The following is a 27,572-nucleotide window of genomic DNA, read 5'->3' on the forward strand; positions in this document are numbered from 1 at the left end:
TATTATTTTAGGGGATAAAACAGCTACAAATATCCATATCGTACATCTCAATAAGAATAATAGCAGCTTTAAGGGTCACCATTTTCCATTTATTGAAAAATGTGTCAGATGACCACATATTTGAATGGATGTCTAATTCTTACTCCGCTTTTAATTAAATAAATAAATAAATAAATGACATGACCTTCCATGAGTATTTACATAGAAATTCACAAGAATAAAAGTAAACTTTGTGGAAGAAAAATAGAAAAACTGAGACGCGCCGCCGCCGTGTCTGAAGTTGTTTCTCCAATGTCTCTTTTTTTTGCTCCTGTGGTAATTGTTGCAGACAGTTCTATCAACGGAGGACAAAGACCAAATGTGATGATGTGGCTGTGTGTGTGTGTCCAAAGTTGACAGCTACAGCAGCAGCAGCAGCAGCAGCAGCAGCAGCAGCACATCCAACCTTGGACATAATAAGTGTGCCATGATCCTGCTCTCAACAGACTGGAATCAAGTGATTACGACTGGATCACCTTGTATTTGTGAGAAAATTAAGATCACCTTTTAAAAACCGATGAGTGCTTTGGCCGCAGCAGCAGTAGAAGCATCAACAGCAGCAGCAGTAGAAACATCAGCAGCAGCAGCAGCAGCAGCAGCAGCAGCCTGGTTACGGTGAGGAAGTGACAGAGATGTTTAAACACAGTGAAGGCCGGGGAAGTGAATGTGACATGCTCAGGTGTAATTACACCCACCTAGTTCACAGCGGAGATTAAGAAGAGAGGGGATGGAGAGGTGCTGGAGCGTCAGACATGAAAGAATATTGAAAGACTCACTGATGAGCAGTGTCAACTCCCCTTCCTCCCTTCCTGCACACTGCCTCCTCCTTCCTTTACCTTCCTCTTTCGCTCCCTTTTGTCACTATCGTCTCAAGGTCTCACTTCTGTTTGCCTTTTCCAATTATCAAGGTGTGACTGTGAGCTTCTCTGCTGCCCCTCCTTCAGATATAACATTAACTGTACTGAACTTCTTTTGTTTGCCAGGGAAAATTAATTAATTATCACTTTCAAAAGTCTCTCCTGGTTCCACGTTTGCTTGTATTTTTTGTTGGACATCAATGCAAAAGACTTGGGATTAAGTGATTTTCCCTCCACTTTGAGCGTTATCCTGGGACGACACTGTCCTCTAGTGGCTGTTCTGTGTTCTGCACACATCGCCGGGCGTCCCTGGAGTCGTCAGAAAATGGATTATGACAGTCTAATTTATTATTATCTCCATCCCTCTGACCCACGGCTTCAACCTGATGTCCTGCTGACAGGCAGGCGCGCTCACACTCAATCTCCTCAATCCTTCAACACACACACACACACAGACACACACGCCTCACTTTTGTCAAAACTGATACATCACTTATAATCAAATGAGAGTGAGTATATCTGGGTATTAATCACAATGGGATCTGTTAAATAGATTAGAAAAATCATTTATAATGACCAATTTCTGGAGAAGGATTCCAATTATCTCTTACTGATGGAAGGGAAAAAAGGGAAAAATCCGTCATCGCCTTTGAAAAGTTCAAGTTTCAGTGAAGGAAAAAGACAAACCACGGGTGTTTAAATGTCAGGAATGCTGTTGTTGTGTTTCTTCTCGTCACGCTGAACGATCTGACCGACCAGGACGGAGAGCAGACCCGCGAGCAGACAGAAGAAGACCGCGGCCGGAGCCAGGAGGAAGGAGGGACCGTGCTCCACACTGAGATGGAAGGACGGGCAGCTGGAGAGGCTCTGGTGGAGGGCAAACTGCTCCAGAGTGTCCAGGACCTGGACCCACAGCAGATACATCAACACCACAGCCAGCAGACACACACCTGACAAGGGGAGAGTGGAGACTGTGACTGCAGAGATCCACTTTAGGGACAGAATCACTTGTATCTGTCATTTATGAGGCGTTTTCTGGCCTAATCTGTGCAGTAGCTGTGGTCATTTGATACTTTTTTTTATTATTTATTTTAAATCAGGGGTCACAAACTCTGGTCAGTTGGGGGCCAGTCAAGTGAAAGAGAGTGCTACTATTTGAGGAAAAAGACACTGATATATTAATATTTATGTTGATATTTCACATAATTTTAAATTACATATGATAGAAAGTGGACAATGTAAACTTATTATGATGCAAAATTAATCTATTAATAAAAAAACATACAGAAATCACTAATTATAACTTGATATTAAGTGGTAGGCCGCATGGAATTGATTTGGGGGCCACCAGTTTGAGACTTTGGTTGACTAAAAAAACATTTAGGTTGAAACTAACCACATTTATGACTCTTTGTTAATGTATGATTTGAAACTGACAGTTGAAATTCTCTTCTTCTTTATATCCTGCACTGAAGTCCAACATAAAAGTGTCACTTAAATCCTGAGCATGTTACATTTCTGAGGCTGGATCTCAGTTTCTAATCACCCACTGATTCTCAAAGTGTGATCTGTGGCCCTCTGGTGGGATAAGGCGGTACTGCAGTGGAGCAGTGAGAGAAATATAATAAAATTGAATACATTATGATGTGAGTTATGTAATTGAGGTTCAAATGACAGTAGAAATATTTAGAGTAATCAGGAGAAGTAAAATAAAGGTCTGTTAAGTACAGAATATATGAGAATAAAGGTTTTTTGTCTCCTATGATGGAACATCGGACATTTATTAGACATTTTCATAACTTCAACTGGGCTGCAGCAGTCTTAGATTTGGAAAAGGCAGCTGTCAACTAAAGTTTAGTTTTGCAGAATAACAGAGTAACTATCATACACCCACACCTGGGTCTTGAATGTATATTTCTCTGTGTCTCTTAAGCCTTTGAGCAAGTTCCTGCCTCATGTTGGTTGTGATAACGTTCAAGAATTTCAACAAAAACTGCTCAATATAAGAAGATATTGATTACAAGTGATAGGTTTTTGAAACTTTGACTACACAATTCAACATTGTTGACTTTTCAGACTTCAGCCAGTGCTTGTCCACAGAATAAAACTCTGAAATATTTTCACCCTCCCTCCCTAGAATAAAGAGAAGAGAGTTCAGCCAGCAGCTCTAATGGAAACTTTTACAGATCAGTAACACAATACGGGGAAAGAAAGAAAACACACACACACACCCCAGTGTGAGCAAACAGAACTATCAAACATGAGCTCAACGAAACAGAGGCTATTGAAGAAGTAAGTGCACTGATTAAGGCGTTGTTGCCTAACAAGAGCAGCAGCTGTCAGTCATCAAACACAATGAGGTGAACTTTCCATGATTTTAAACTGAATTCCATCCAAAACATTTGATTTTAATCTTGGTAACTAAATTGTCATGCTCTTTCTTTTTCCCCCCAACTGAATTTTGTGAGCATTTGTCACTTTTTCACTGGCATATTTTCATATATAATTGTATTTTCCCCACATAATTATACCTTTAAACTTAAAGCCCTCTATGTCAGGGGCGTCAAACCCATTTTAGTTGTAGTAAAATAATAGTATAATAACCTGTACACAACAAGCACTCTGAAATGTTCCCTTTGTTTTACATTTAATGAAACATATGATGAACAAACCTGACATTTTTCGAGAAAAATAAGTGCAATTTCAACAGTATTTTGCCTAAGTTTATCATTTACACGCACAAAAGCATCTGAAACTGAAAAATATAGTATATATATATACATATATATATAGAATTCATTGTGCGGGCCAGATTGGACCCTCCTTAAATAGTTTATAGTGATTCCAACCAGAAGTGATATTCAAAAGGGAAAGAAAAGAAAGTGAGATTCCACTTAGTTCTCTTACCGCCACAAAGCTGAAGAGTCCCGCCTGCTTTGAAGAGTCTGTGATTGGTGAGTGGGCCGGCACAGATCACAACAAACTCACCCGTGACGACAGCTGCGACACCAGCGACGAGAAAGATGCTCCAGAAAGTCCTGAAAACTGACATATATACTGTATGGTTAACATGAGATGACAGAACGATAAATAAATCATAAATGGACGATAGATAACAAACCGATGGCAGACGGATGCTCATATGGTTCTTTGGGGAAACTGTGCCACTCCACCAAATCTCTGGCAGGCTCGTTCACAGGGAATGGGAAGAGGAAAGCAGCCTGGCAGATCTTTGATGATGGCTGATTTGCTATAGTACATGAAAAAAAATATATAATTTATTGTAGTTAATTCACTGTTTACGTTTGAAACAAGCACAACACCATGTGAAAGCTCTCACAGATCAAAAGGCCCCACGTGGCGTACTGGAGGGAAGAGGCCGTGAAGGAGCAGCGCCAAAACAGGCCCTCGTGAAACATCGTCACCTCATCGAGAGCCTGATGAAAGGAAAATAGACAAGTGGCATCAAAACACTGAGGAAGAAAGAAGGAAAATATGATTGACAGGGTCTTTAATTGTGTATTGCTTTAGAGGGTTTTTGGCCTGTAGTTTTGTGACTGAAGCAAACTTCAAACTTATTCAACGTTTTTTAATCTTAAAAAAGCATTATCTATTTCTCAATTCATGTTTTTCTTCTGATATATCAAAACTGTAAAATGTCATAGTATTTACTTACAGGAAACATGTAAGCATGACATATTGCTTCTTTTACTTTGAAATTTGTATGAATAGTTTTCTTATAACACTGTTTCCTCTGTCATTTTGTTCCTCAAAACATTATTCCATTCTTTATTAAACTTATATTTCTAATCATCTTTATCATGATGCTTTTACATTAAATGCTATTTACTGACTTTACTTTTTGCTCATTCTTGTATTTTTACTTCATGACCTCATGACCATGACATTTACTCGTGTTAGTGTAATTAAGTAGGTTTTGTACTTTTTAAAGTCATTTTTAAAATGTGTAGTTTTACTTTTTCTTAAGTATGTACGTACGGTACTTTGCTACATTTTAAATCACATATGTTACTGAGTAGAATAAAAATAAAAAATTAGGCACTGAAAACTTTGGCAGTGAATGACAGGAAAAATAATTCATGTGAGATTTGCACGACACAAGAACCCCAACCTTGTTAAAAATGTAACTACGTAACTTTTACTCTAAGTAAATTTTAAACACGCTTTTTTACCAGTACTTTTACTTGAAAAGAATATTTCAGTACTCTTTACATCTCTGCTCATGACTTCAAATGTGAGTAAGAACACAGATGAAGGCCTTGTGCTCAGTTCTCGTGTCTCTCTCACCTCGTCTCTGCAGGACTGGGCAGCCAGCAGCCAGTACTCTGTCCCACAGGAGAGCAGCATGAGCAGAAATCCAACAACTCCAGAGAACAGCGCAAAGAAGAGGAGCAGCTTGGTCCTCTCGGCAGGAGACATGTCTTGTGTTTTCCCCCCTCTGTGTTTAAATACAACACGTGGATCCGGATCTGCTGCAAGAGACTGAAGTGTACAGCACGTCCACAACACACAACACTGACCAATCAGGAGCGTGACAGTGAAAATAAACGTTTGCATCATGTGTCGGACATTTGTTGGGAGATACAGTTACAGGGCAGAGACTTTTGCTCACACAGAAACAGCCGTTAAGACGAAAATAGACACAGAGGACACACGGCAGAAATAAAACTTAAAAAATGAAAGTACAACTGTAGAAATATCTCCTTGGCATTTATTGGAATGCCAGCATTGAAATCCAGATTTGGTACAGTACAAGGCTATCCAGTATAACTGAGTTCTAGGCAACAGTGATGGTCGACCAACAGTCTTTCAAACTGCATGTTCATATATTATTAACACAACTTTTTTTTTCTGATTTTTCTTCTTTCCAAGACAGGCTGTTCAAGAGGTGATTAATATGAAAAACAAATATGAAGCAAAGCTGCTGCAGAAATAAAGAAAGAAAAGGAAAGAGGACAAATTGTCTCGGTAAACCTGAAAAACTTTTTTTTTGTTGTTTTTTTTTTTCCCCAGATACTGAGCAAGAAAAGACACCCACAAAAAAAGTTAAGAGGACAGGGCTTTGTTGTTGTTTTTTTTACATTTCATACGTTTGCACCCATTCAACGATTTGTTTGTGAATATGTGATATGTAGGGCTGCAACTATCATTTGATTAAACGATTACTTATTCTGATTAACGATTCATCGCTTTGAGTGTTTCTTTTCTGATTTCTCAACTTCTCGAATGTGAATATTCTCTGCTTTTCTTTGCTCCATGTAACAAAGAAATCGTTAAAACTCACTCATTTTGAGAAAAATCATCATTTCCAGGTTTGGCGTCAACACTGATCAGCATTTTTTTTAATATTTTACAGACCATAAAAGTATGAAAATACTCGTTAGTTGCAGCCCTGATGATATGTCCCGGTTCTCGTAACAACCCCCGATGATTCCATATTTTAGAGTATATAACACACAGCAAGATTTCAACCCTTACACACAGAAGTGCATTTTATACAGGACTCTTTTATGTTGACTAATTACACGTCACAACCCTGTGAGGACAGAATAAGTACACACATATATGAGGCACACAGAAATTAAAGATCGATCACCTATTATTAACCTACTGCAGTAAACATTTTTATTTGAGGATCCTTTGGGCTGAGTCACCTCTCTCCTCTAAATTTGCGAGGATGTTGCCTGTGTTTTTGGCAGTTTGTTTGGTCCACTGTCGCTCACTTTAAATGAACAGGCCTGTCGGAGCATCTGTGCAAAGGCTCATGGGACTTCCACAGCGTGTGAGGTCTTGTGGTGCTTCCTGCGTCTCCCCCCGGGACCTAAGACATGACTCCGAACACGGGATTGTGGCGGCAGATGCTCGGCCCGATCTCCTCGTAATCCTTCTTAGTGTGGCACACTTGGTAGAACTCGGGCTGTTGTTGAAAAAAAAAAAACTGAAATTATCCCCACTTTCGCAGCGCAGACAAAAGACTTGACAAACGCTTCTCCAAGTCTGAGAGACACCAGAAAAGACTGACATTCAACAGTTTCAATCCAAAATGATTTCTTTATATATAAAATAAAACCGCAGGAGGGATGATTACGTGTTGCCGCGAGAAGCCGAAACTACAAAATTGTTTTGATACTCACAGTAGATGCCAGCATTGATCCTCCGAACCAAACAGCGTATCTCTGCATGTGATGAGTGATGACTTGCACATCAATAGGTTTAGGCTGCAAACAAAGACAAAGACTCTTACTTCTAAGAGATAAAAGGCTCAACTTTCACAGCAAGTGGGTGTGTAAAATAAAAATGGAATCGTGGGAAATGAGAGACATTTTCCAACCAAGTTTTCCCCAACTTTTAAAACCTCTACTTTCTCTTACTACTTACGACTACTTTCCTTCCAAGAAAATAATCTTTGAGAAACAAAGAGTCACCTTTAACTTGCCGCCGCTCAGCTCTTCGCTTATCTTGAGACGAGCATCCACACTTCTCTTGAGGTCCCTCTGCAGGCGTCTGCCAAAGTCCCTGAACATGGTGGAGCCTCCGGAGAGAACGACGTTCTGCGGCACAAGCACAGAGTAAGTGACACAAACATCACCGTGTATGTCGTGTAACCAGCTGGCGGCAGCTGTGGTTTTCCTTGTACCTTGTACAGTGGACGCCTGACGTCGATGGGACAGTTCTGGATGACTTCATCCACCACTTCTGAGATCGGCTGTGTGAAATCTGGGTTGGCAAACTGGACGAGACCAAATAATACATGAAAAAAAAAAAATCGGATTAAACTATCTCTATAAATATTCATGTAAAAGCAGCCAATCAAACCTCAGGATGGAAGAAGATCTCAGGCCCCAGGAAACGCTCGTAGCCAACGTCGATGTTGAACTCCTTCTTGGAGATGGAGTTGACGCCCGTGTACTGTTTGATCCACTTGGAGCCGTCTGTGTCGTACTTGCTAAACTCCTTGACAAGGTCAGGGCAGACGTAGCTGAAGCGCTCCTGCAAAATAACACATTGCAGCCGTTATTATCAGAGGTGCATGTTATGGAGGACAAATATGTCTTAAATATGTAAGAGGGTAGAAACTGGGTGGGAATGTGTTTTATTATGTATATCGTGAAGCAAGTTTCTGTAGCTGCACTGACTTCTAGTGGCCAAATTAGAGGATCATGAACAAGAGCATGAAACAAATTCCACAATTATTTGTTATAGTACTGTATGTATTGTTCTTAAATGTTAGGAAACAGATAATCAAATACAGTTACACTTTTATACGACTAATAGTTTATGTGCCATTATCTCACACGGCTCATAAAGAAGAGCCAGAACTGTCAGTATTAAAATAACGAAGCTTCTGGCTCAATTCTGTTGACAGAGGGTAAACAAACTGTGTAAAGACTAAATTGTTATTTAGCCTGAGGCTCAACATTAATCCAGAGCCCAGTGTTTTTGCTTTTGACAACTCTTGACACATTTGACACATTTTGTTTTGCATATTTCTGATACCAAACCATCACAGATTCTCAAGGTTTTCAGTTGGCAGTGTTATCTTGATTTCATACTGCTAAACAAAACATATCATACACTGTTTTTCTAGTAAAACAAGTGAGAAACAAGACATTTTTAATCTCAAAGCAAATAATAGGGACTGCTCTCAACAGGATCTCATTTATACATTTTTTAAAAAGGTCAATTACACCATTTATTTTGGCTGAAGCATCACTTTCAGACTTAAAAACAAACGCTGAATAACAATAATACTCCCATCTTCTCATCCACTTTATTCTACAAGAAAGAGGTTCTGCAGCTGCAGCATTTAAAACCACAATTTATTATTTTAAATAAAGCCAAAACAGAAGAAATGCAGATATTAATACGGACCTTGACAGCTTTAGCCGTCTCCAGAGATTGCTCAGGAGGAATCCCCACTTCTCGCTCCCTCAGCAGCTGTTGGATGAAGTACGTAATGTCTCGACCAGCAATGGGGATGTGCTTGATGCAGCTGCCTATGACGTAACCTTCAGCCTGGAACACAAACACGCACAAGTTTTTAAGGCTGCAAAAGAAGAAGGAGTCAAAAACAAAGTAAGGACTAGTAAGGAAAAAGAGTGACACCTACCACTGGGATGACGTGTGTGACTCCGTCTCCGCTGTCAATTACAGTTCCTGTGAGTGTCCGCTCTCCGACCTGTCGGGATGTCCAGGAGGCAGCCAGCGCCAGGACAGCCTGAGAAAGAGAATACACTTTATTTTAAGAGAGGCAATCATTCACCAAGGTATAAAAACTAAAACAATAGTTCAGGACTTAAGGCTTCTGTTCACAGAGGGGTGACAAAGTGCAGTAATGAAATTAAGTGGAACAGTCTGTGAAACTTTAAAAGAGGAAGTAGAAGATAATTCCGGATTTATTTCACAGTCTGAATCTAATTCTGTCCATAAGCTAAAAGTTCTGGCACAGCAGTTTAAGCCTTAAGCTCAAATTAGACACAATGATACATCACTTCACATCTAAACGTGTTAAAAAACAGTGTGTGTCTGTGTGTTTGCTAGACTTGAGAGGAAATAGATACCAGTTTGCTGTAGGGACACTTGGATGAAACCTACCTGAACAGCGATGTAAAGACCTGGGACATTGAACGATTCAAACATGATCTCTGCTGTGTACTCTCGGTTTTCTGGTGTGTTAAGAGGAGGCTCTGTCTGCGGAGAGAGAGAAGGAGAGAAGAATTCTGTCAAGAAAATTAGTCTAATCTCGTCTTAGCTTAACATACAGCATCTAGTAAAGAACCTCATCTGCAAGTTTTCCTAAAAGAGAAATAAAAGTAATTCTTAGTCTACTTTAATTACATTTTCATTTCAGATTGGTCTCTTAATGGATTTTGGTCTTACCAAAAGAAAGTAATGGTCTTCAGGTTCTGCCCGCAGATACTTGAAGATGATCTGCTCCATAAATCGTTCCATCAGGTCCCAGTCCTCCACTATCCCATGACGAATGGGCCACTAGGAGTGTGACAAGAAAACAGCGTAAACACAGAAGAAAAAACAAACACTTAATTTGACAGCGTTACACATGAAAACCACATCCAAAAGTTCAGCTCCAAGTCTCAGTGTATAATACTTTTGTTGAATATGATGGTTTGTCGATGGCTTCATCTCCGATGTAAAAGTCCAGGTCATCGACGCCCTTCATCATCCTGCGCTGAGCCTGATCTCCGACCTTGGCCGATTCCTTGATCGCGATACCTGGAGACGATAAGTGAGTGTTAGCCACAATGCATGCTGAAATTATTAAAATCCCACCATACAGTATATTTGGGGTAACTTATGTTCAAATAAAACAAGCAATAAAGCATCAAAATATCAATTTGAGGATGTATCGTCCCTCCTCGAGCGATACGACAATCGATACACCAAGACAAATATGGATATTTTAATCAAATTAAGCTGCTCTAAAATGAATGGTCCCTGCCAGTTTCGCTCAATAGAGAAAATCCTGCACTTTTAACTTTTCACAGACTTGTTTCTTCAGTTAGACAGATATTGTGATGTATCGCTATATGATTCTTGCAATATATTGATTATCACAGAATCATTGTATTGTGATATTATCGGTATCATATTGTGAGGTACCTTCTGATAGTTCAAGCTGTCTAATATATATATTGCCCATGATATTGCATGCGATTGGGGCTGAAACAGGGATTTTTCAGCTTCTTAAATATGAATATTTTCTGGTTTCTTTATTTCATATAACAAAGAAATCATTAAAACAAAATAGGTTGTGTTTGTGGACAAAACAAGACATTTGAGAACATCATCATTGGTTTGGCAAAGATTTTTGAACATTTTCTGACATTTTACAGACCAAGTACTCAATTAATCGAGAAAATAATCATTAGTTGCAGTTCTAGTGCTGCCACAAAAAAGAACTTAATTTCTTAAATGTTAAAACAGTACAGTTAATTTGATTTCAATGGCATTTTGTCAGATTAAACAACCACAATTCAACTGAACTGTTCAGTGATTCACTTACATGAAGGTATGATGAACTGTGGTTCTGTGTTTCCTGCATAACCAAGCTTTGTGTACCTGCAAAAAATAAACCACAAATAAAATAAATAAATAAAATAATACAAATTACATATTTAACTCCAATCTGGGATAAATTATAGACAAGCAGCAGGCAAAAATAATCTAAGTAATAATCTTGCTCTTTAGGGGGACAGTCCAGGAAGTAACATTAGCTTTAGCAGTTAGCTGATTGCAGCGATAAAGCAGTGATTGAGATGAAGAATTACAACCAAAATGAGGCAGTCGCGTATTTGAGGCTTCACCTTTGACACGTTAACGCTGTCTTTGCAGACAAAAAGAACACGGAGAATCAAAGCAGGCGGTTTTTAAAGCCTTGCGGAGCCACAGAGCAGCAGGGCGTTAGCTCAACTTTGACAGCCGCTTATGTGGTCAATGGAAGCAGCCAGGCTAATGCTAACTAGCGTCGCGTTTTTCCTCACTTACCCCGTGCCACAGTCAACAACACAAGCCGGCAGCCGACCAGCCATACTTCCCTCTGCTTCAAACTATGTTCGAATAAATATATACGAGCCGCCTGGTGTGAACTTTATCCCCACAGAGGCCGGTTTTACTCGGAGCAGCTTGAATGACTCTCTACCGATTCGGGACAGCTTCCGGGTTCGGGGGAGGATTTTCTTCTAGTGCAGAGTCAGCTGCTTCAACGGCGCAAAGCTGCCCCCGCGTGGACGGAGACTGTTACTACAACACAGGAGAAGATATTACACTTGAACACACTTAGACTTGTTTTGTTTTTTTATTATTTAAAATGGATCCATATTTTGTTTTTGGAATGAATAATAATATTAATATGATTATTAATAGTATATATATATATATATATATATATATATATATATATACATGTATATATACACACAGTATATCTTGAAAAAGAAAAAGAGATTTTAATGTCATTGAGATGTTTCTTACCAGGTTAAATAAAGGATCTATATGTAACTATAAATAATCATTGTAGATAAATAATCTACAATGCCCAAAAACAAACATTTCATGTCGTCTTTATTATTGAACAAAGAACACAGTAACATACTGCTCTCACCCTGCTGAATCCACTCGATGATAACAATGATTTAGTGTCGTCGGAGGCCAAACAAAATGGTGCGCACCCTCCGCGGCTGCATGGAGGGCCACTGATAAAGACGATATATGAGCAGGAAGCAGCTTCAGGGCTCAATTCTTGCTCCATCATGCCTTACAATGTTAGATCCAATCCCAGGACCTGGGAACATTGGTCCTTTGTCCTCGGGCAGACTCATCACTCACACAAGAGTCTCTCCACTGGCAGAAAAGCCCTCAGCTCTGCTGCTGCTCCTGATACAAACAGCCCCGGCCTCCTTCACTGTGGAGACACTTGATGGAAGCTCTCTATCGAGAGGTGGAACGATTCATCTCGCACGACCTTCCTCTTTCACCAGAGACGAATGGCACATTGCACTGTGAGTGCTGTCTTTAAGAGGAGCCCAACATCACCTGACATCATTTGATCCATTTCTGTCATTCAAGACAAATGATCTTTGATTTAAAGGATCGCTTCAGACACACACAGTAGATAAAGTGCAAGAAAAAGTTCTTTTAAAGATATTGATGGCCTTTGGGAAACTTTGACCTCCTTGTGCTGCATCTTCCTGTGTGTCACTTGTTTTGAATACTAGAGGGCACCAACGCTCTCATTTTTAACAACCAACAAAGAAACACTGAACACAATCATGCTTTTCTCTCTTCTCTACTCAATTTGTTTTTTTGTGATACTATCCCTCTTCAAACAGCACTTGTTCTTGGTCCTTTCAGTGCACTGAACACCCGTGAGGTGTTTGTCCACCTCCCAGCAACATCCTCTTTACACTGCTGTTACTCTAAAGGGGGGCGACTTCATCGTATTTACGTCTCTTTATGTGTTCTGATTTACCAGAACGACGATTCACATGTGGATACTAAGGAGCCCTTAAGTGGAAAGAAATGTCTGGTGAAGTCACTTTAGTCATAAATTGCCTCTCAAGAGCAAGTGTGCATGCTTTTCCTCAGGCTTGATTTTTATTCATATCCTTAGTAATAATGTGTTTTTCATTTGCCTATTTTTTAATTTAGCCGTGTAAAATCTAGAAACACTGATTCTGTGAAGTTGCGTGCTGCAGCTGAACATCCCTCACCTCATCCCTTATGACTGTGTTGGAGAACCTGTGTTGCCTTCATTTAGCACTAAAACGGACATAAATATCAATCAATCATCAACAATTCATACAATCAGGTGAATGTACACGAAGTCTAATGACTTGATCTTCAATTTGTGCCAAATGGAAACCACTTAAACTGAATTTTCAGTCCAAAAAACAGTTGTTCTTCTGCATTCTTTCCTCCTTTTCACATTAAATGCAGTGATTCTGTCCACTAATACCGATAAATGTTGTATAATCTCATCCCTCAAGAGTAATAACCAGCAATGTGAGTTTAATCGGCTTGACCCTGATTCACTGTAAATCTATACTGTATAGTTACAGTGTACCAGAGGTGCCCGCTCTCAATCTTTCACGCCCTCGCCACGATAGCTCACCATTTCTGATACACTTTGCCGACACAGTAAACAAAGTAAATGAGTCGAGGTCCCTCATCAACTGGAGTATTTCCACCGCCGCAGCCCTAACACGAGTGTGTCATTAGACGGAGGCAGAGGTGGGCCTTATTATTTTTAATAATCTCCTGTTTTTGCTGTTTCTTAACCCCGGGAGATCTTCAGTCGGCACTTCCCCTCTGTATCTGTGAGTCCTGACTCCTTCCTCCTTCCTCCTCCTCCTCCTCCTCTTCTCTTGTCAGGCTTAATGATGCTCTGTCATCCAGCCGCCCTCACACTACAGGATGCTTTTGTATAGACTCAGAGTTTAAAGTGCTGCAGCCTCACACACACACACACACACACACACACACATCTCCACACATCAGATTCATCTCACACAACTATTTTATTTGAACGATTTCATTGTTTTGTTTAGTTTTTTTTATTCTCTTCTGCAAAAGTATTGCAGGAGAACTGGAAAACAAAACTACGCAGACGCCACTGCAGCACAATTAATCATCATCGCCTCCACTGAGCTGTGAAATCCTGCGTTTTTAAATGACGCAGTGGTCAGGAGATAGAGAGAGAGTGGACTTTACATGCTCGGGTACATGTGTTCCTGCTCCGGCACAGGTGTCAGACCTCATCTGTGCCAAATTACCCTGAACTTCCACTGGAATCACAAAAACAGCCAGTGTGAAATGAGTGTAATATAGAGGTGGATTATGTCTAATCTGTGCTGTCTAGTCTGCTCACTCTCGGGTTTCTTATACGAGGCTTTTATTAAGTTCCAGAGCAGAATGACGCATGAAAAACGATGAATATTGTTCACGGCAGAGTAAATGTTGCAAAGTAAAACATGAGAATGAGCTGTTTTTTTGTCACGATGAGTGATAATAATGTGCTAAAATGCAGCATTTAGGCCCAAACATCTAATTCCCAAGAGTCAAATGGATTAATCCATGTCTCCTCTTGGCTGTGTCATGATGAAAAAGGTGCTAGAAGTGGAAATATTCCACGTTTTGGTCACTCAGCCAGCATTGACTATTCTATGGATGATTTCCCATCACTCTATTTAAATTTATGAGGAGGCCAGTTTGCTAATTTGGTCCTAATTACTGTGGAGGGAGAACAGAGACGCTGCTCGCTGGGATGTGTCCAATTCATTGTTGGCACAACCTGAAGAGTCAATTATTACACTGTATATAACTTCAGGTGTTTTGAGTAAATAGCGAGAAGTCCTAGTTAAACCTCAGTTGGTGAAGCCGCTGAGTTCCTATATAACTAATGACACGTGGGTTTAAACTCTTGTTACTGACTGAAAAACACGAAATCCATCTACTCGCGACGGCAACATTTATTTACAACACATTTTCAGCAGAATACAGTGTCACTCTTCACAGAAGACCAGTCACCAAACATTCATCACATGGTCCGTACGTACGTCTGCGCCTGCAACTGGAAATGTGTGTTTTTTTTGCTTCCATTAAAGACCAAAATCAATCATTATGTTACTTTTTAAATGAAGTATGATGTGAAATCAGCACACTCTCTCTCTCTCTGCTCTAGAACTTTAATCCGAACCTTCATTATTGGCATCAAAATACTGACTTTTATCACTACATATAAATATTATACTTTACATTCTGACAAAACCTGCAAGCATTTAAGAGGAAACATGGGGAAATAATGAGCTGAACATGAAAATATGATCCATACATTTGTCATTTTAGGACATATTTCATTCACCTAAACACAAACGTAAAGAGAAATAAGGCTGATTTCACCCTGAAGAGGATTCATTTGTGCTTATAGCTCTGTAAAGACATTTTATATCATTCCCTGGTCCATTCTTTCTCTATGTTTGAGTTCAATATCTCATTTTACAATATTGGAATATTGAAGTCGCTCTAATAGGATGTTATTAAGGACCAATTAACCCCAACCGAATGAGTAAATGAGCAAAAATAGAAAACAATCCGGGGGACAATTTAAGCATCCTTAATATTCCCCGGCGAACGATGTCAATCAATATTTCATGGCAGTGGAAAATGATGCATAAAATGCAGCGAGGAGAACTCAGGAGACATTTTGTGCCTGAATGAAAAGTGCATATAAATACAGTTTCTGCTGTCGTCTACAATCATTTTCTACCTGCACTTTTTTCTTTTTTTTTACAGCATATGAACGACCAGGAAAACAACTCCAGAGCAGCTTCACAAAACGCTCCACTTCACATTAAAAGCAAAGAAAAGTGCGACCGTCTCTCTGTCCTTCCTCCTTCCTCCATCTCCAACAACAGCAACAGCAACGCTCCTTCGACAGAGTTAATTCACAGCGGCTGTGCTGTCGTCTGGATCAGATATACGTACGAGAACGCAGAGAAAGATAGAAAACAAAAGCCAGCGTGGTGTCTGAGTGTATCATATAACTCAATAATCAGTACATCACAGCGGTGACTGCAGGTCCATGCAGGTGCCACACGTCTCCATCCAACCTGGGACAGAAACAGGACAGAAACAGGACAGGACAGGGTTTTTATTCAGGCTTTAAGATGCTACAATTTCAGCGAGTGATGCACATTCACTGAGGAACTGGGGTCTATGACAGATGCTTGGAACACTCGTTTTGGTTCATAAAATGTTGAAAAACGTCGATCAGTGTTCACCAAACCTGGAAATGACTCAGTTTTTCTCAGCGATTTCTTTGTTAAATGGAGCAAAGAAATGAGAGAATATTCACATTTAAGCTAAGTTAAGCTGAAACAATCAGAAAGCTTGTTTTAATTATATATAAAAAAAACATTCAATCTGATGAATCGATTCTCTAAATAACTGCAGGTGCACCCCTGGTAATTTGCTGTGGGAATAATACACAACTCCTTATATGGACATCCCGTGGGCGTGTGTTTAAAGGTCACATATTCAGGCTTTAAAAACTGCATTTTTGTCCGTCTTCTCATGTGTTGTTGAGTCAAAGTGATGATTCATTAGATATCACATTTTTAGTTGCGCAATAATTGTGCAGAAATCACACAAAATAGACGCGTTTCTCTTTCTTTTATGTTCATAAAAAACGAGCCAATCGTTCCCCCTCTGACCTCCTTCATCCTCACTCTTCCTCACATTCCTGCACTAACAACCAGACTCACGTCCCTGATTCTGATTAGCTTTCTCGTTATTAAGATTTTAGCTGTTTTTGATTTGTTTTTATTGTATTTTGCTGCTCTTTAAATCATGAACTGTAAGGTGAGGTGCACTTAAATCAAAGGCATTATTGTTATGTGTCTATGTGTGGCTGTAGCTGTGCATGAAGTGTGTGTACATTACATTACATGTGACTTTATCCTGCCAATTGCTAAAGTCTAGGACCATGGTTCTCAAACCGTGGTACGTGTACCACCAGTGGTTCGCCAGCTTCCTCTGGTGGTACTTGAAGGAAAACTGGTTTACTGTAGAAACCGGGGTATGTGATCAGAGTCACCTCATCTCTCGCTTCATCTCACTCTAATGTCACGAGGGTGCGAAGCATATGTGAGGAAGAGGAGGTGGAGGAGGAGGAGGAGGATGTTGGTCATGTGGTCATGTTTTCAGTAAGTTTCCCTTCACCTTGTTGCCCAGTTTTGGCGCGTAACGTCCGTCTTCCTCAGAAATGTCACCTGATCAGCTGTTGTTACGGAGGAGGCGTGATCTTCCCGTCAGATTTGACAGGTCGACCACGCCTCCTGCTGTCAAATCTGACAGGAAGCTCACGCCTCCTCCGTGACGGAAGATACACGACACAAGGTGAAAGGAAAACTAAGTTCAATCAGTAGAACTTTGACAACATAACAAAAAACAAGTAAAGATAACAACCTGTACAGCGGGAATACGGTGCGAGCATCTACGTGAGTGGGAGGAGCATCAGCGGCGGCAGCAGGACGAAGGTCACGAGGACGCGAAGGAGCCCGCCCCCATGCGGGAGACGGGGCGGCGCCGCCGACGGCAGGGTCCGCTTCCTCTTGGGCCCGTTGCAGAGCGGCGTGTTGCAGCAGGAGATGCAGACCGAGTTCAGCCTCCCGGTGCAGAACTGCTGGTAACCAGAGGAGGCGATCAGGCAAGCGCCGGAGGAGGCGCACGACTTCCGATAATGGACTCCTGCCAAAGAGCAAAGAAAACACCAGAGCGACAGAGAGAGCGTATGATGATGAATCATGGTAAAAAAGACGCCATCAGAAGGAGAGCAGACGAGATGAATGCCCCCTGCAGTAATTACCTTGTAATGTCACATATATTGGGATCTTGTGTTTTGCAATGCTGCAGACAGACAGTTTATGACTCTGCAGGGTTTTCCTCTGCGATTGGCTTCCTGTCGGCTCTTATTAAAGCGACGTTCGTCAGCGGGGTTATATGTAACTACAATTTATGCTCGTATGAAGAAAAACAAAGTCATATTCTGTAGTGCACTAACTTTTTATTGCACTCAAGAGCCGCCGTGGACGCGCTTATCAGGCCGGGCTTTCTCCATCTGCTGTATATTGGTCTTATCCTTTATGTGTTTCTCTGCGATGTTATAGCAGCCATGGTTTTTTTTTTATATATATAATTTATGTGGTGTTTTTATTGTGTATATTTATCTTTCGCCTGCAAATAAAATGTCCCTTTTATTGGGGCAAGAGAAAATTACGATTAAATGAAATTCAGATAAATTCTCTCTCTGCGGTGAGAAGCTTCCTCTTTGTGGGGAAGCCTCTTTTTTTATTGATGAAAGAGTAAAAAGAAGAAGAAGAAAAAACAACAATGCACCGTGAACCTTTCTATGGAAAGTCATGGAACACATCACAGTGCTGTTCGTTTGAAGGCTGAGTCGCCTGCTGTCAGATATCTGCTCCACATCCACAGGATTTACCTTCAGCTGCTGCTTTTCTAGACTCATTATAGGCAAGAGGTCCAGTGTCATTGTTGATTAAATATCTATAATAACCTTTCAGCACAAGGTAAATCGACGACAACTGCCTACTCTGCAAAGAAACCTGAAAAAATGCTTTAAAATGCTTCAGTATGGGCGGAGCCTTTTAGAGATTTCACGTCACTTTGCGTTACCGTAACTGTGCGACGGTTTGTGCTAAGTTCCAACCGTTTCTGAAAAAAGTCAAAGTCAATGTTGGTTGGTAATTACGGTAATTTCACTGGCGCTGCTGCAGGAAGACGGTGAATCAGCGTTTTTTGCCACCAGAGAGGAGAGAGTTGGAAAAACGGCTGTTAGTCATCGCCAATTTTTTTGGCGATTGATGTTCAAATTTCAAACTTAACACACACAATCTGGTGTTTATGTACAACTACAGTGTAAACTTTTTTGTTTTTCTTCATTTTAAATTGTTAATACACCGTTAAATTGTAAATAATTTCCTCACAGGACATTTTCTGGCCCCTTTTTCTGCTTAAAATAAAATAAATAAAAATAAAAAACACATCACCAGATGGACATTTGAGGCTAAGGTGATAAATACTAAACATAAATACTGTGATATTGGTTTTTTGGATGTTTGGTGCCTTGGTATATACAGAGACAAATGATGAAACTTCTTATTTCTGTAATAACGAGTGTTCTCCAGTATTGTAACACAAGAATCTGTCCACGGCTGGAAAAGCTCAAATAACCTCAACCTTTACTGAACCCCCACATGGATGTGACTACGCAAACAGCTGCTAACAACAACGTCTGCGACCCTTAATTGTGTTTTTCAATTCTGAATATGAATGATTACCAAACACTCAGGGTCCATCAGATTTAAATAGTCTTTTGTGCATCAATCAATTTTCAAACTCAATGAAAAAAAACTTGAAACAAGGTCAGAGAAAAGAAAACTCTCTGCTGTGATGCTTTTATAAGTGAATTTATTATGTTTGGTTACGACGCAGATTCCTTTCAAAGACAAACCTCGCCCTCGCTGAACACGCATGTTTTCTGCGTCTGCTGCAAACATGACATCATTGGGGTTAGCAGAACTTTAAATGTCACGGCAGAACACATTAAATGTTGTCCAGACAACCTTGTTTACAACAAAAGACGACAAAAGCAATTCTTGTTAAGTGCTTATGACTTACAATAATCATAATAATAATATTTCACACGCTTGTGTAAATGCCGGAGAAATCAAACGTGGCGGCTGTGAGAGGGTGGAGTATCCAGACGGTCACCTTTGTGCTGCAGACGGATAAGGAACGTGGAGAGTTTTAGTTGTGCCCGTAAAATACCTCCACTATTAATCCTCACCGGTGCCATCAAAGAAAATGAAATCCTTGAGAGCCTTTTTGCCTCAGTCCAAGGATGCATAATCCTCCAAAGATGTGTTTTATTCACCAAAAATGGAACACTCTCGAGTTGCATCGGCTCTAAAACACCTTTGACATGATCAAGGATCACAGGACGTGTAGATTCCAGATGTCTCGCGCCTTGTTATTGACATTAAATGTCATTTTATTATTCCAATATTCACCTTTCTCTTGTAAATGTAAACTTGTATGTATGATTGTGCAGCGGGGGCCACATCCAGAGACAATAGGGATTAAAAAAAAAGGAGGTGTTACGTACCATCAGGTTTGACCAGCACCTCCTTCTGGCACATGTCCTGCACGTTGACCGTGCAGTTGACGATGAACTCCGGCGTGGAGCAGTCGTTGTGCTTCATCTCCTCACACTGGTAGCACTGGATCTGAAGGGCATCTCCTGCGGCAAAAGCAGCGGAGCAGCACACCGGGGGGAAAATGTCAAACTCACAACTGGAGAGTTGAATTATTTTTGGTCTTTTCCTGGTGATTTGAGCTGCATTTCCTATTAAATGTGGAGTAAACTATATATATATTGTGTCTTACTTCACACGCTGTTTATTTTGACCTCTGTGTTAGGCACTTATGAGAGATTGATAGTGTTTTCGGGTCCGTGTGAGAGTGCAGTGTCATTGTCTCTGTCCTCTGTGCACAGTGTTGGGACTTCACTCGCCCCATCAGCCAAAAACCTAAGAGAGAAGCTATAGATTCACACTGAGGAAGAGCGAGAATGAGCCATGTTCCTCCTAAAAGAGCCTTTTCACACACTCTTCTTCATAAACACGTGTGAAACTGTATAAAAAGCACAATTTACAACACAAACAGGCAGCGACACGGCCGTCGTTTCCCCCCCGAGGTGCTAAAAACGAGCGTCTGATCGACCACTGCAGCATCTTCTCGTAAAGATAACACACACACACACATGCGTCGCTTCTTTTAGCAGCTTTTACCCAAACTTTATCTGATGATCGTAAATCTGCCCACAGAGGAGCTTTTTCCTCGGCGCATAAAAGCGACTTGTAAATCCTCTGTGTGTCCTCTGTGAACGCGACGTGCTCTGATGTCTTATTTTGTCCACAACCGTTGAAATAAAGTATAAAATACAATAAAACCAAGTCATCAATCATCAAAACTGTTGGCCATTCATTTAGTTGTGCACCCACGGTAATTTGCCGTGGGAATAATACACAACTCCTTATATGGACATCCTGGGCGTGTGTTTATCGGTCACATATTCAGGCTTTAAATTAATATGTCTTCTTGCAGAAATCACACAAAACAGAGCGTTTTTCTTTACTTTTTTGTTCATGAAAACGAAGCCAAGTGAACTGAACTGTGACGTATGTCAGAAATTTCACAAATTCAATCCAATTTGGAACATTTTGAGCACTCAGATTGCCTGAAAAAGGGATATTTTCTTCCATTTCCTAATGACTAATTGATTAATCACTTAATTGCTGCAGCTCTATATGTTTTTTTGTTTTTTTTTATCCTGCACAAAAGCTCAAGTCAATCAATTCAAACCTCTCAGTGCTTTTTCATAGAAAGCTGCAGGGGAATCAATGATCTTGAGCTTTGTTTAAAGGCTGAATTGTTATGTATGCTGCGACCGCCTGCTCCAGTATATAGTCTCTCTCAACACAGCACTCCATCAGAGACGTCCTGCAATCACACTGCCGGGGCTATCTGTCCCCAAGTGGCAGATATTACCGGTGTAATTATTGAAATGGCACCAAGCATTAATCTAAACTCCAGCAGCTCAACAACTGATAAAAGGTGCACACAAAACAATATCACAAAGCACAAGCTTTAATTACCTCAAACCAAAGCAAATACCTGGCACCTCCATCATCCATCATGGGGAAGCAGCAGCACACTCCACACAAACTCATTTTTAGAGAATATCAGTTACACAGAGGAGGAGGAGGGGGGGGGGGGGGGTGTCCAGCCTGAGCTGCGTCTTATCATCTGTGCAGAGAATTGCTCTGAATCTATTCGTTACTTCTTCCACAATATAGAGGAAAGAGCACAAAAGCGATAAGGACAAATGAAAACACATCCGCTGCACCCAGGTGTGGACAGTGTTTTCAATCACAGACCCAATCACTGAAGATTCAGACACAGCTGCATCCAATTTCCTACGATGGAAGAGCAAATTCTGTCTATTTACAGCAAGTAATATAAGAAAGAACACACTCATGTAGAGTAGTGACACTTCAAAGTGTGCGTCTGTTTTCCCTGTGCCAAATCAGCGCAGGAGACACTGTGCGTAAAGACATCACTGGGAATAAAGACGCAGCATTGCCACAGTTCTCCTCAGCTTTTTGAGGCAAAACCAAATGGTTTTTGTGGCCAGAAAACGAGTTCCATGTGTTTTCTTGACCTCAGAATAAAGTTGTCACAGAGAAAATCTGTTCATCTCCTGCCTGTGCGCACTGAGGCACCGAGGACCCGCAAAACTGCGCTGCACCCACCTGCGTCGAGAAGGAAGACTCCGAGAAAAGTCGCCAGAACGAGAAGACACATTCTCTCCGAAAGGACGCTCGCGGTGGAAACATCAGACCACGAGAACTCGTCCAGACGCGGACACGGAGGAGCACGGAGGAGACGGAAGAGACGCACCCGCGGAGCCGCGCAGCATCCTGTCCACGGCGAGAGGCTGGATGAGGTGGATGAGAGACCGAGGGAGCTCCGCAAAGTGAGGGAGAGAGAGAGAGAGAGAGGGGGGGGGGGGGGATAGAAATCATCAGGAGCCACGTGACATCATCAGTTTTGTCAGTTTGTTGAAAAATAAATGATTTTTTTTTGTATGGTTTTGTATTTTTCCACTTTAATAAACTGACATTATTTTATGTTGTTTATGTGGGTTTTTTTGCGCCAAAACCCATATTTATTAAAGGTGAATTGCGGGATTTCTCTATATTTATGAATGTGGTTCAATTCAGCCCCTATAAATGAAAACCATAGTCATATTACCATTAGCATTTAATTATAGCCGCATCTGATGATCATTTTTGCTTAATCTGTGGATTATTTTCTAAATTAATCAAGCTGAAAATGTTGAAAAACTATCCATCATTGTTTCCCAAACTTAAAAATGTTGACCCAGCTAAGAATTTCTGAAACGTTCCATAAAAGTAATGTTTGGAAACCTTAGGAGAACTTTCCATATCAACCACAGGAGAACCTAGGGATGAACCTTCAGGGAACGTTCCCTGAAGGTTCCTCCCTCTAGATTCTCCTGTGGTTGATATGGTATGGAAATGTCTCCTCATGTTCTCCAAACATTAGTTTTTGGTTGAACATTCGGTTCTCACAACATTCCCCTAACATTACTTTGTCACAACCTTTAGGGAACCTTTGCAGAACATCCAACAATTGACAGTTTTATTTTCAGTGAACGAACGTGTGTACAAAAATGTATAGAAAACGAAAATGTAATCCAGTCAAATGTTGAAAAATGTAGGTTAGAGTTTCCCAAACTTGGAAACAATGATGTTCTCAAACGTCTTATTTTGTCCACAAACAAAAATGTTTCCGTTTGGATGATTTCAGAAAGAAACCAGGAAAAATTCACATTGAAGAGGCTTAAAAACCAGAAAGCTTGTTTTAATTATTAAAAAAACACTCCATCCATCTGCTTATTCTCATATGGTGATGACACAAAGAGAGAGAGAGATACACTCAGTGGCGCGTGCCTAAACTAATTGAGTCCATTTACACGCACTTAATTGAGCATCAAGGGACTGATTGACTCAAAATCCCTCCGCGATGAGCAGACTGAAGCGCGCGAGCGTGGATGGAGCTGCAGCCAGTGTGTGTGTGTGTGTGTGTGTGAGCCTCGTGTCCTGCTGACAGAGTGTGAGTGGGAGCCGTGATTACGCTGCACAAAGCCCCCGGGGCGTTAAAGGATTCGGTTTAAATTCGTATATGAACTGGAGAAAGGAAAAGCACTCAAAGAGCGCAAACCCTCTGCCAGGACCACTTTATCACCAGTGAAATCGAATGATTTCTTCCAGAGAGTTCCATCACAATCACTTTTGTGGTTCTGCTGCTCACGTACTACTTATAGAGTATTAAAAAAAACAACAATAACAATAACACAGCATGAAGTCTGAGATTAAAGTCATAATTCTGAGATTAAAATCAAAGATTAAAGTCATATTTCTGAGATTAAAGTCAAAGATTAAAGTCAGAATTCTGAGAAAAAAGGTCAGAATTCTGACTTTCCCCAAAATTATGATGTTAATCTCAGAATTCTGAGAAAAAGTCAGATATTAAAGTCAGAATTCTGAGATTTTTTGGGCCAAATGTAAAAAAAAACTTAATGAAAGAAAGAAAAAAATGAAACAGCATGAATTCTGATTTTAATCTCTGACTTTAATCTCAGACTTCTGATTTTAATGTCAGAATTCTGACTTTAATCTCTGTCTTTTTCTCAGAATTCTGAGATTAAAGTCATAATTCTGAGATTAAAGTCAATTCTGAGGAAAAAGTCAAAGACTTGAATTTCAGAATTATGACTTTAATCTCAAATTCTGACTTTTTTTTCTCAGAATTCCGACTTTAATCTCAAATTCTGACTTTCTTCTCAGAATTCATGCTGGGGTTTTTTCTTTCTTTAATGTTTTATGTGTCACTAATCCTTTTCCGTAGCTCACAGACAGAAGAAGAAGAAATAATAAATAAACACACTTCACTGTAGCTCAGGTTGAAATAAGAAATAGTTTCTCATATTTATTTAGGAAATAGTTACATAAAATATAGCATTAAAGTCTAGTGTAACAGACAAAATTGCACACAGCAATAATAATAATAATAATAATAATAATAATAATAATAACAATAATAATAATAATTACCAAAGTAACACTGCTGGTAGCCATTTCTCTCAACAAAGGAACCAGAAAACAAACGTTAAAGGAGAGAGGTGAAGCGTGACAGTCACACTACAGTCCTGACAGTACAAAATGAGGCCTATAAATACTGCACAGCTAGAAAAATACAAGAGACTCTCTTCATACACAATATTAACAGTTTCATAGAAAAAAACCAAAACAAAAATGTTCAAACGCACGCTCGGCTAGGATTAGCACCAGCTGGTCAGAGTTCCAGACGGACACGTCGGCGTCACTTCAGCCTATAAAGTTCAAATATGTCTCTTAAAATAAAGTGATAAAAACGTTGAAGCGTTAGCTCTTATTGGTCAAAATAAAGACTTTTAATATTCATATATATAATCCTAAAGAAGTCCTTTTTAACAAAAAACAAACGTGCCATGTTCAAACGACTGGCAAACAATTTCTGTTTATTTTTTATTTTTAATGATTTGCATATATCAATCAGCAATGCCCATTCTGATATTAATTTATAGCATTTTTATATATATTTACAACAACAACAACAACAACAAAAAAAACAAAATATACAACTGTATGAGCAGAAAAACTGAGGTTTGGAGAGTTCAGGGTTTGCTGTGCTACATGAGAGCGAACGTCGACGACACTGTGGATGGAGGAGTTTCATATCAGGAGGGTGGAAATATTAAAAAAGAAATTTTCCTGATGGCTGTATAGTTGAAGTTTTACAATCTACATGAGTCCAGTTTTGTTTCCCTGAGCTACCAACGACGACACTGGGGCGCGTGTGACACGCGCTCGTGTACCACATGGAAACATTCAAAGCTCTGCTTCCACTGACGTCGTCTACGGTTAAATACGGAGTTCTCGGTGTTGTTTCATCATCATCAACGACTACACACGGAACCAAAAGTGTTTTAAAATAAACAAAATGAGATCCCACAGGGGCAACTTTTTGGGGGGGAATTCACGAGGCGGCGGCGGCGGCGTGTGCGTAGCAGCAAAAACATAAAAGAACCTCGTGGGTTTAAATCTAGTTTTCCTTGCCAACAGGAATGCAATGAAAGCAACATTTTTTTATTTTAACGCCAACATTTCCCAAGAGGTTGCCCCGCCCCCACATGCTTCCATCACTGCTTGAATAACTGCGATTGAAACTGACTTTACAAACTCTGTACAGTATTTATTACAGTGCAATGATAAGAAGTTCTCCAGGTGTAAGTACACGTGACAATGACACGTCGCTGTATGAAAGATTCTCGTTTGGTGTTTTTTGAGTTGAGGTGTCGGCCTCGTGTCCTCAGCGCCACTAAGTGCTTCGTGTTGTACGTTAAAGAGGGTCGTTGTGAGGGCTGGGTATCAAACCTCGTCCTAACTCTCTCTGTGTCTGTGTGTTTCTGTGTGTTTCTGTGTATCTCGGTACCAAACTAAAGATAACACGTGTGAGATTCCACCACAAGTGTAAGTTTCACTGTGTCAGAGTAAAACGCATAAATGAAGGAAAAAATACTGCATTTTAAAGTAAATATCACCTTTAAAAATACGCAGTAGGAGCTTAAAAAAGTCCAGGAAGTCATGTAACAACATGTGGACATGAGGTGTGCAGAGTCTGACAGAGGCTTTAGTAAAGAGATGCCTAGTTCGGCACAGTTTGGCACAGTTTGGCACCATCTGTGCCATGTGAGATTTCTTAGGTACCAAAAACAACGTGTTTTGACTGAATGAGTAATGGTGTCTAAAGTGCATGGAATAAATATGAGAGCGGAGAGTTGCTCCGTGTTTGACTGAAAGAACACGACCGGGCCGGCTAACACAGTAACGCTGTGAGAATCGATACAGACGTCCAGATACTGTTCTTACGGAAAGATTCAAATCAATACCCAGCCCTGCGTTTTCAAGACCAGCCTATGTGAACATCCACTCTGCAGGCTTGGCTCACCCTTCAGCATCTAAACAATCAATGCATGGGACTTGGCTGCAGAAACCAGCCTCTAGACCCGGCCCTCGCTACGGCCCCTATACGTCGTTGGATCCCTGGCTGGTGCAGGAGGAGAAGCTGTCGTACAGAGAGTCACTCAGCGAGCCGACGGGATCCCCGCCGGGTCTGCTGGAGAAGCTGGAGGAGGACGGCTCGTCCGCGCTCCTCGCCGCGTCCGGATGGCACCCGGCTCTGCGGCCGGCGAGGTCCGTGTCGGGAAAGAGGCCGCTGTTCAGGGACTCCAGAGAGAAGTCGAGGGGGCTCGGGTGGTTTGCGTCCACCGGCGTTTTCTCCAGGGGAATCTCCTTCTGCAGAGACAGGAACAGAGACATGTTTGAGCAACAAAAAGCACAAGTTTCATGATTTAAAAACACATATTTTTACTTTCAATCTGCCTGTTTATTGACCCTTAGTGGTCACGTGGCACGGATCTGTGCCGCAGGTGCAACCATGGTAAATTGCCATAGGAATAATACACAACTCCTTATATGGACATCCTGGGGGAGGGGGTGTGTGTTTATAGGTCACATACGTTGGTTTTTATCTTTTTTTTTAATAAATAGTTTTATTGTATGACTTTTTTTTTATATTTCCTACAGTATTTTATTGTTTTATTGTTTGTTCTTAGGTCAATTAGGTCACACGTTTTTATATTTTATTTGTTTTTATTTATCTTTGACGTACAGCACTTTATTTCAGCTGTTGTTATTTATAAATAAAGTTGGATTGGATATTCAGGCTTTTAAAAATTAGTTTTCTCTGTGTTCTTGTGAGTTGCTGAGTCAAAGTTGCGATTCATTTTATATCGCATTTTTAGTTGTGCATTGGTCACAAAACCGACGTGTTTTTCTGTTCTTTTTGTTCATAAAAACGAGTGAA

The 27,572-nt window shown here is 40.5% G+C and overlaps 4 protein-coding genes across 8 annotated transcripts in view; all 4 read right to left on the bottom strand.

Moving 5' to 3' along the window:
* Nucleotides 1–1,446: 1,446 nt before the first annotated feature.
* LOC131455188 (transmembrane protein 182-like) lies at nucleotides 1,447–5,488 on the bottom strand. The gene is made up of 5 exons (XM_058622667.1): nucleotides 5,205–5,488; nucleotides 4,237–4,333; nucleotides 4,018–4,146; nucleotides 3,804–3,941; nucleotides 1,447–1,846 (listed from the first exon to the last, which is right to left on the bottom strand). Exons 1-5 carry the CDS (start codon nucleotides 5,475–5,477, stop codon nucleotides 1,593–1,595), a joined length of 891 nt encoding a protein of 296 aa, XP_058478650.1. The 5' UTR covers nucleotides 5,478–5,488; the 3' UTR covers nucleotides 1,447–1,592.
* A 122-nt stretch (nucleotides 5,489–5,610) lies between these two features.
* On the bottom strand, nucleotides 5,611–11,616 carry LOC131455186 (actin-related protein 3-like). Its single transcript, XM_058622666.1, has 12 exons — nucleotides 11,424–11,616; nucleotides 10,942–10,997; nucleotides 10,027–10,151; nucleotides 9,798–9,908; nucleotides 9,513–9,608; nucleotides 9,028–9,135; nucleotides 8,790–8,933; nucleotides 7,734–7,907; nucleotides 7,555–7,647; nucleotides 7,343–7,468; nucleotides 7,052–7,135; nucleotides 5,611–6,834 (listed from the first exon to the last, which is right to left on the bottom strand). The coding sequence occupies exons 1-12, from the start codon at nucleotides 11,465–11,467 to the stop codon at nucleotides 6,739–6,741; spliced, it is 1,257 nt and encodes a 418-aa protein (XP_058478649.1). The 5' UTR covers nucleotides 11,468–11,616; the 3' UTR covers nucleotides 5,611–6,738.
* Nucleotides 11,617–14,887: 3,271 nt separating this feature from the next.
* On the bottom strand, nucleotides 14,888–22,535 carry LOC131476486 (ly6/PLAUR domain-containing protein 1-like). The gene is made up of 4 exons (XM_058654761.1): nucleotides 22,331–22,535; nucleotides 20,122–20,256; nucleotides 17,403–17,684; nucleotides 14,888–16,045 (listed from the first exon to the last, which is right to left on the bottom strand). Exons 1-3 carry the CDS (start codon nucleotides 22,380–22,382, stop codon nucleotides 17,431–17,433), a joined length of 441 nt encoding a protein of 146 aa, XP_058510744.1. The 5' UTR covers nucleotides 22,383–22,535; the 3' UTR covers nucleotides 14,888–16,045; nucleotides 17,403–17,430.
* Nucleotides 22,536–24,562: 2,027 nt separating this feature from the next.
* LOC131443118 (nck-associated protein 5-like) overlaps nucleotides 24,563–27,572 on the bottom strand; it is a 119,338-nt gene continuing 116,328 nt past the window's right edge. For all 5 annotated transcript variants that reach the window (XM_058612490.1, XM_058612515.1, XM_058612508.1 and 2 more), the window contains one exon: nucleotides 24,563–27,001. In XM_058612490.1, the coding sequence (XP_058468473.1) occupies nucleotides 26,732–27,001 (270 nt within the window). In that variant the 3' untranslated portion in view covers nucleotides 24,563–26,731. The remainder of the gene's footprint in view (nucleotides 27,002–27,572) is intronic.

This window comes from Solea solea, chromosome 2 (genome assembly GCF_958295425.1).
Source record: "Solea solea chromosome 2, fSolSol10.1, whole genome shotgun sequence".
NCBI lineage: Eukaryota > Metazoa > Chordata > Actinopteri > Pleuronectiformes > Soleidae > Solea > Solea solea.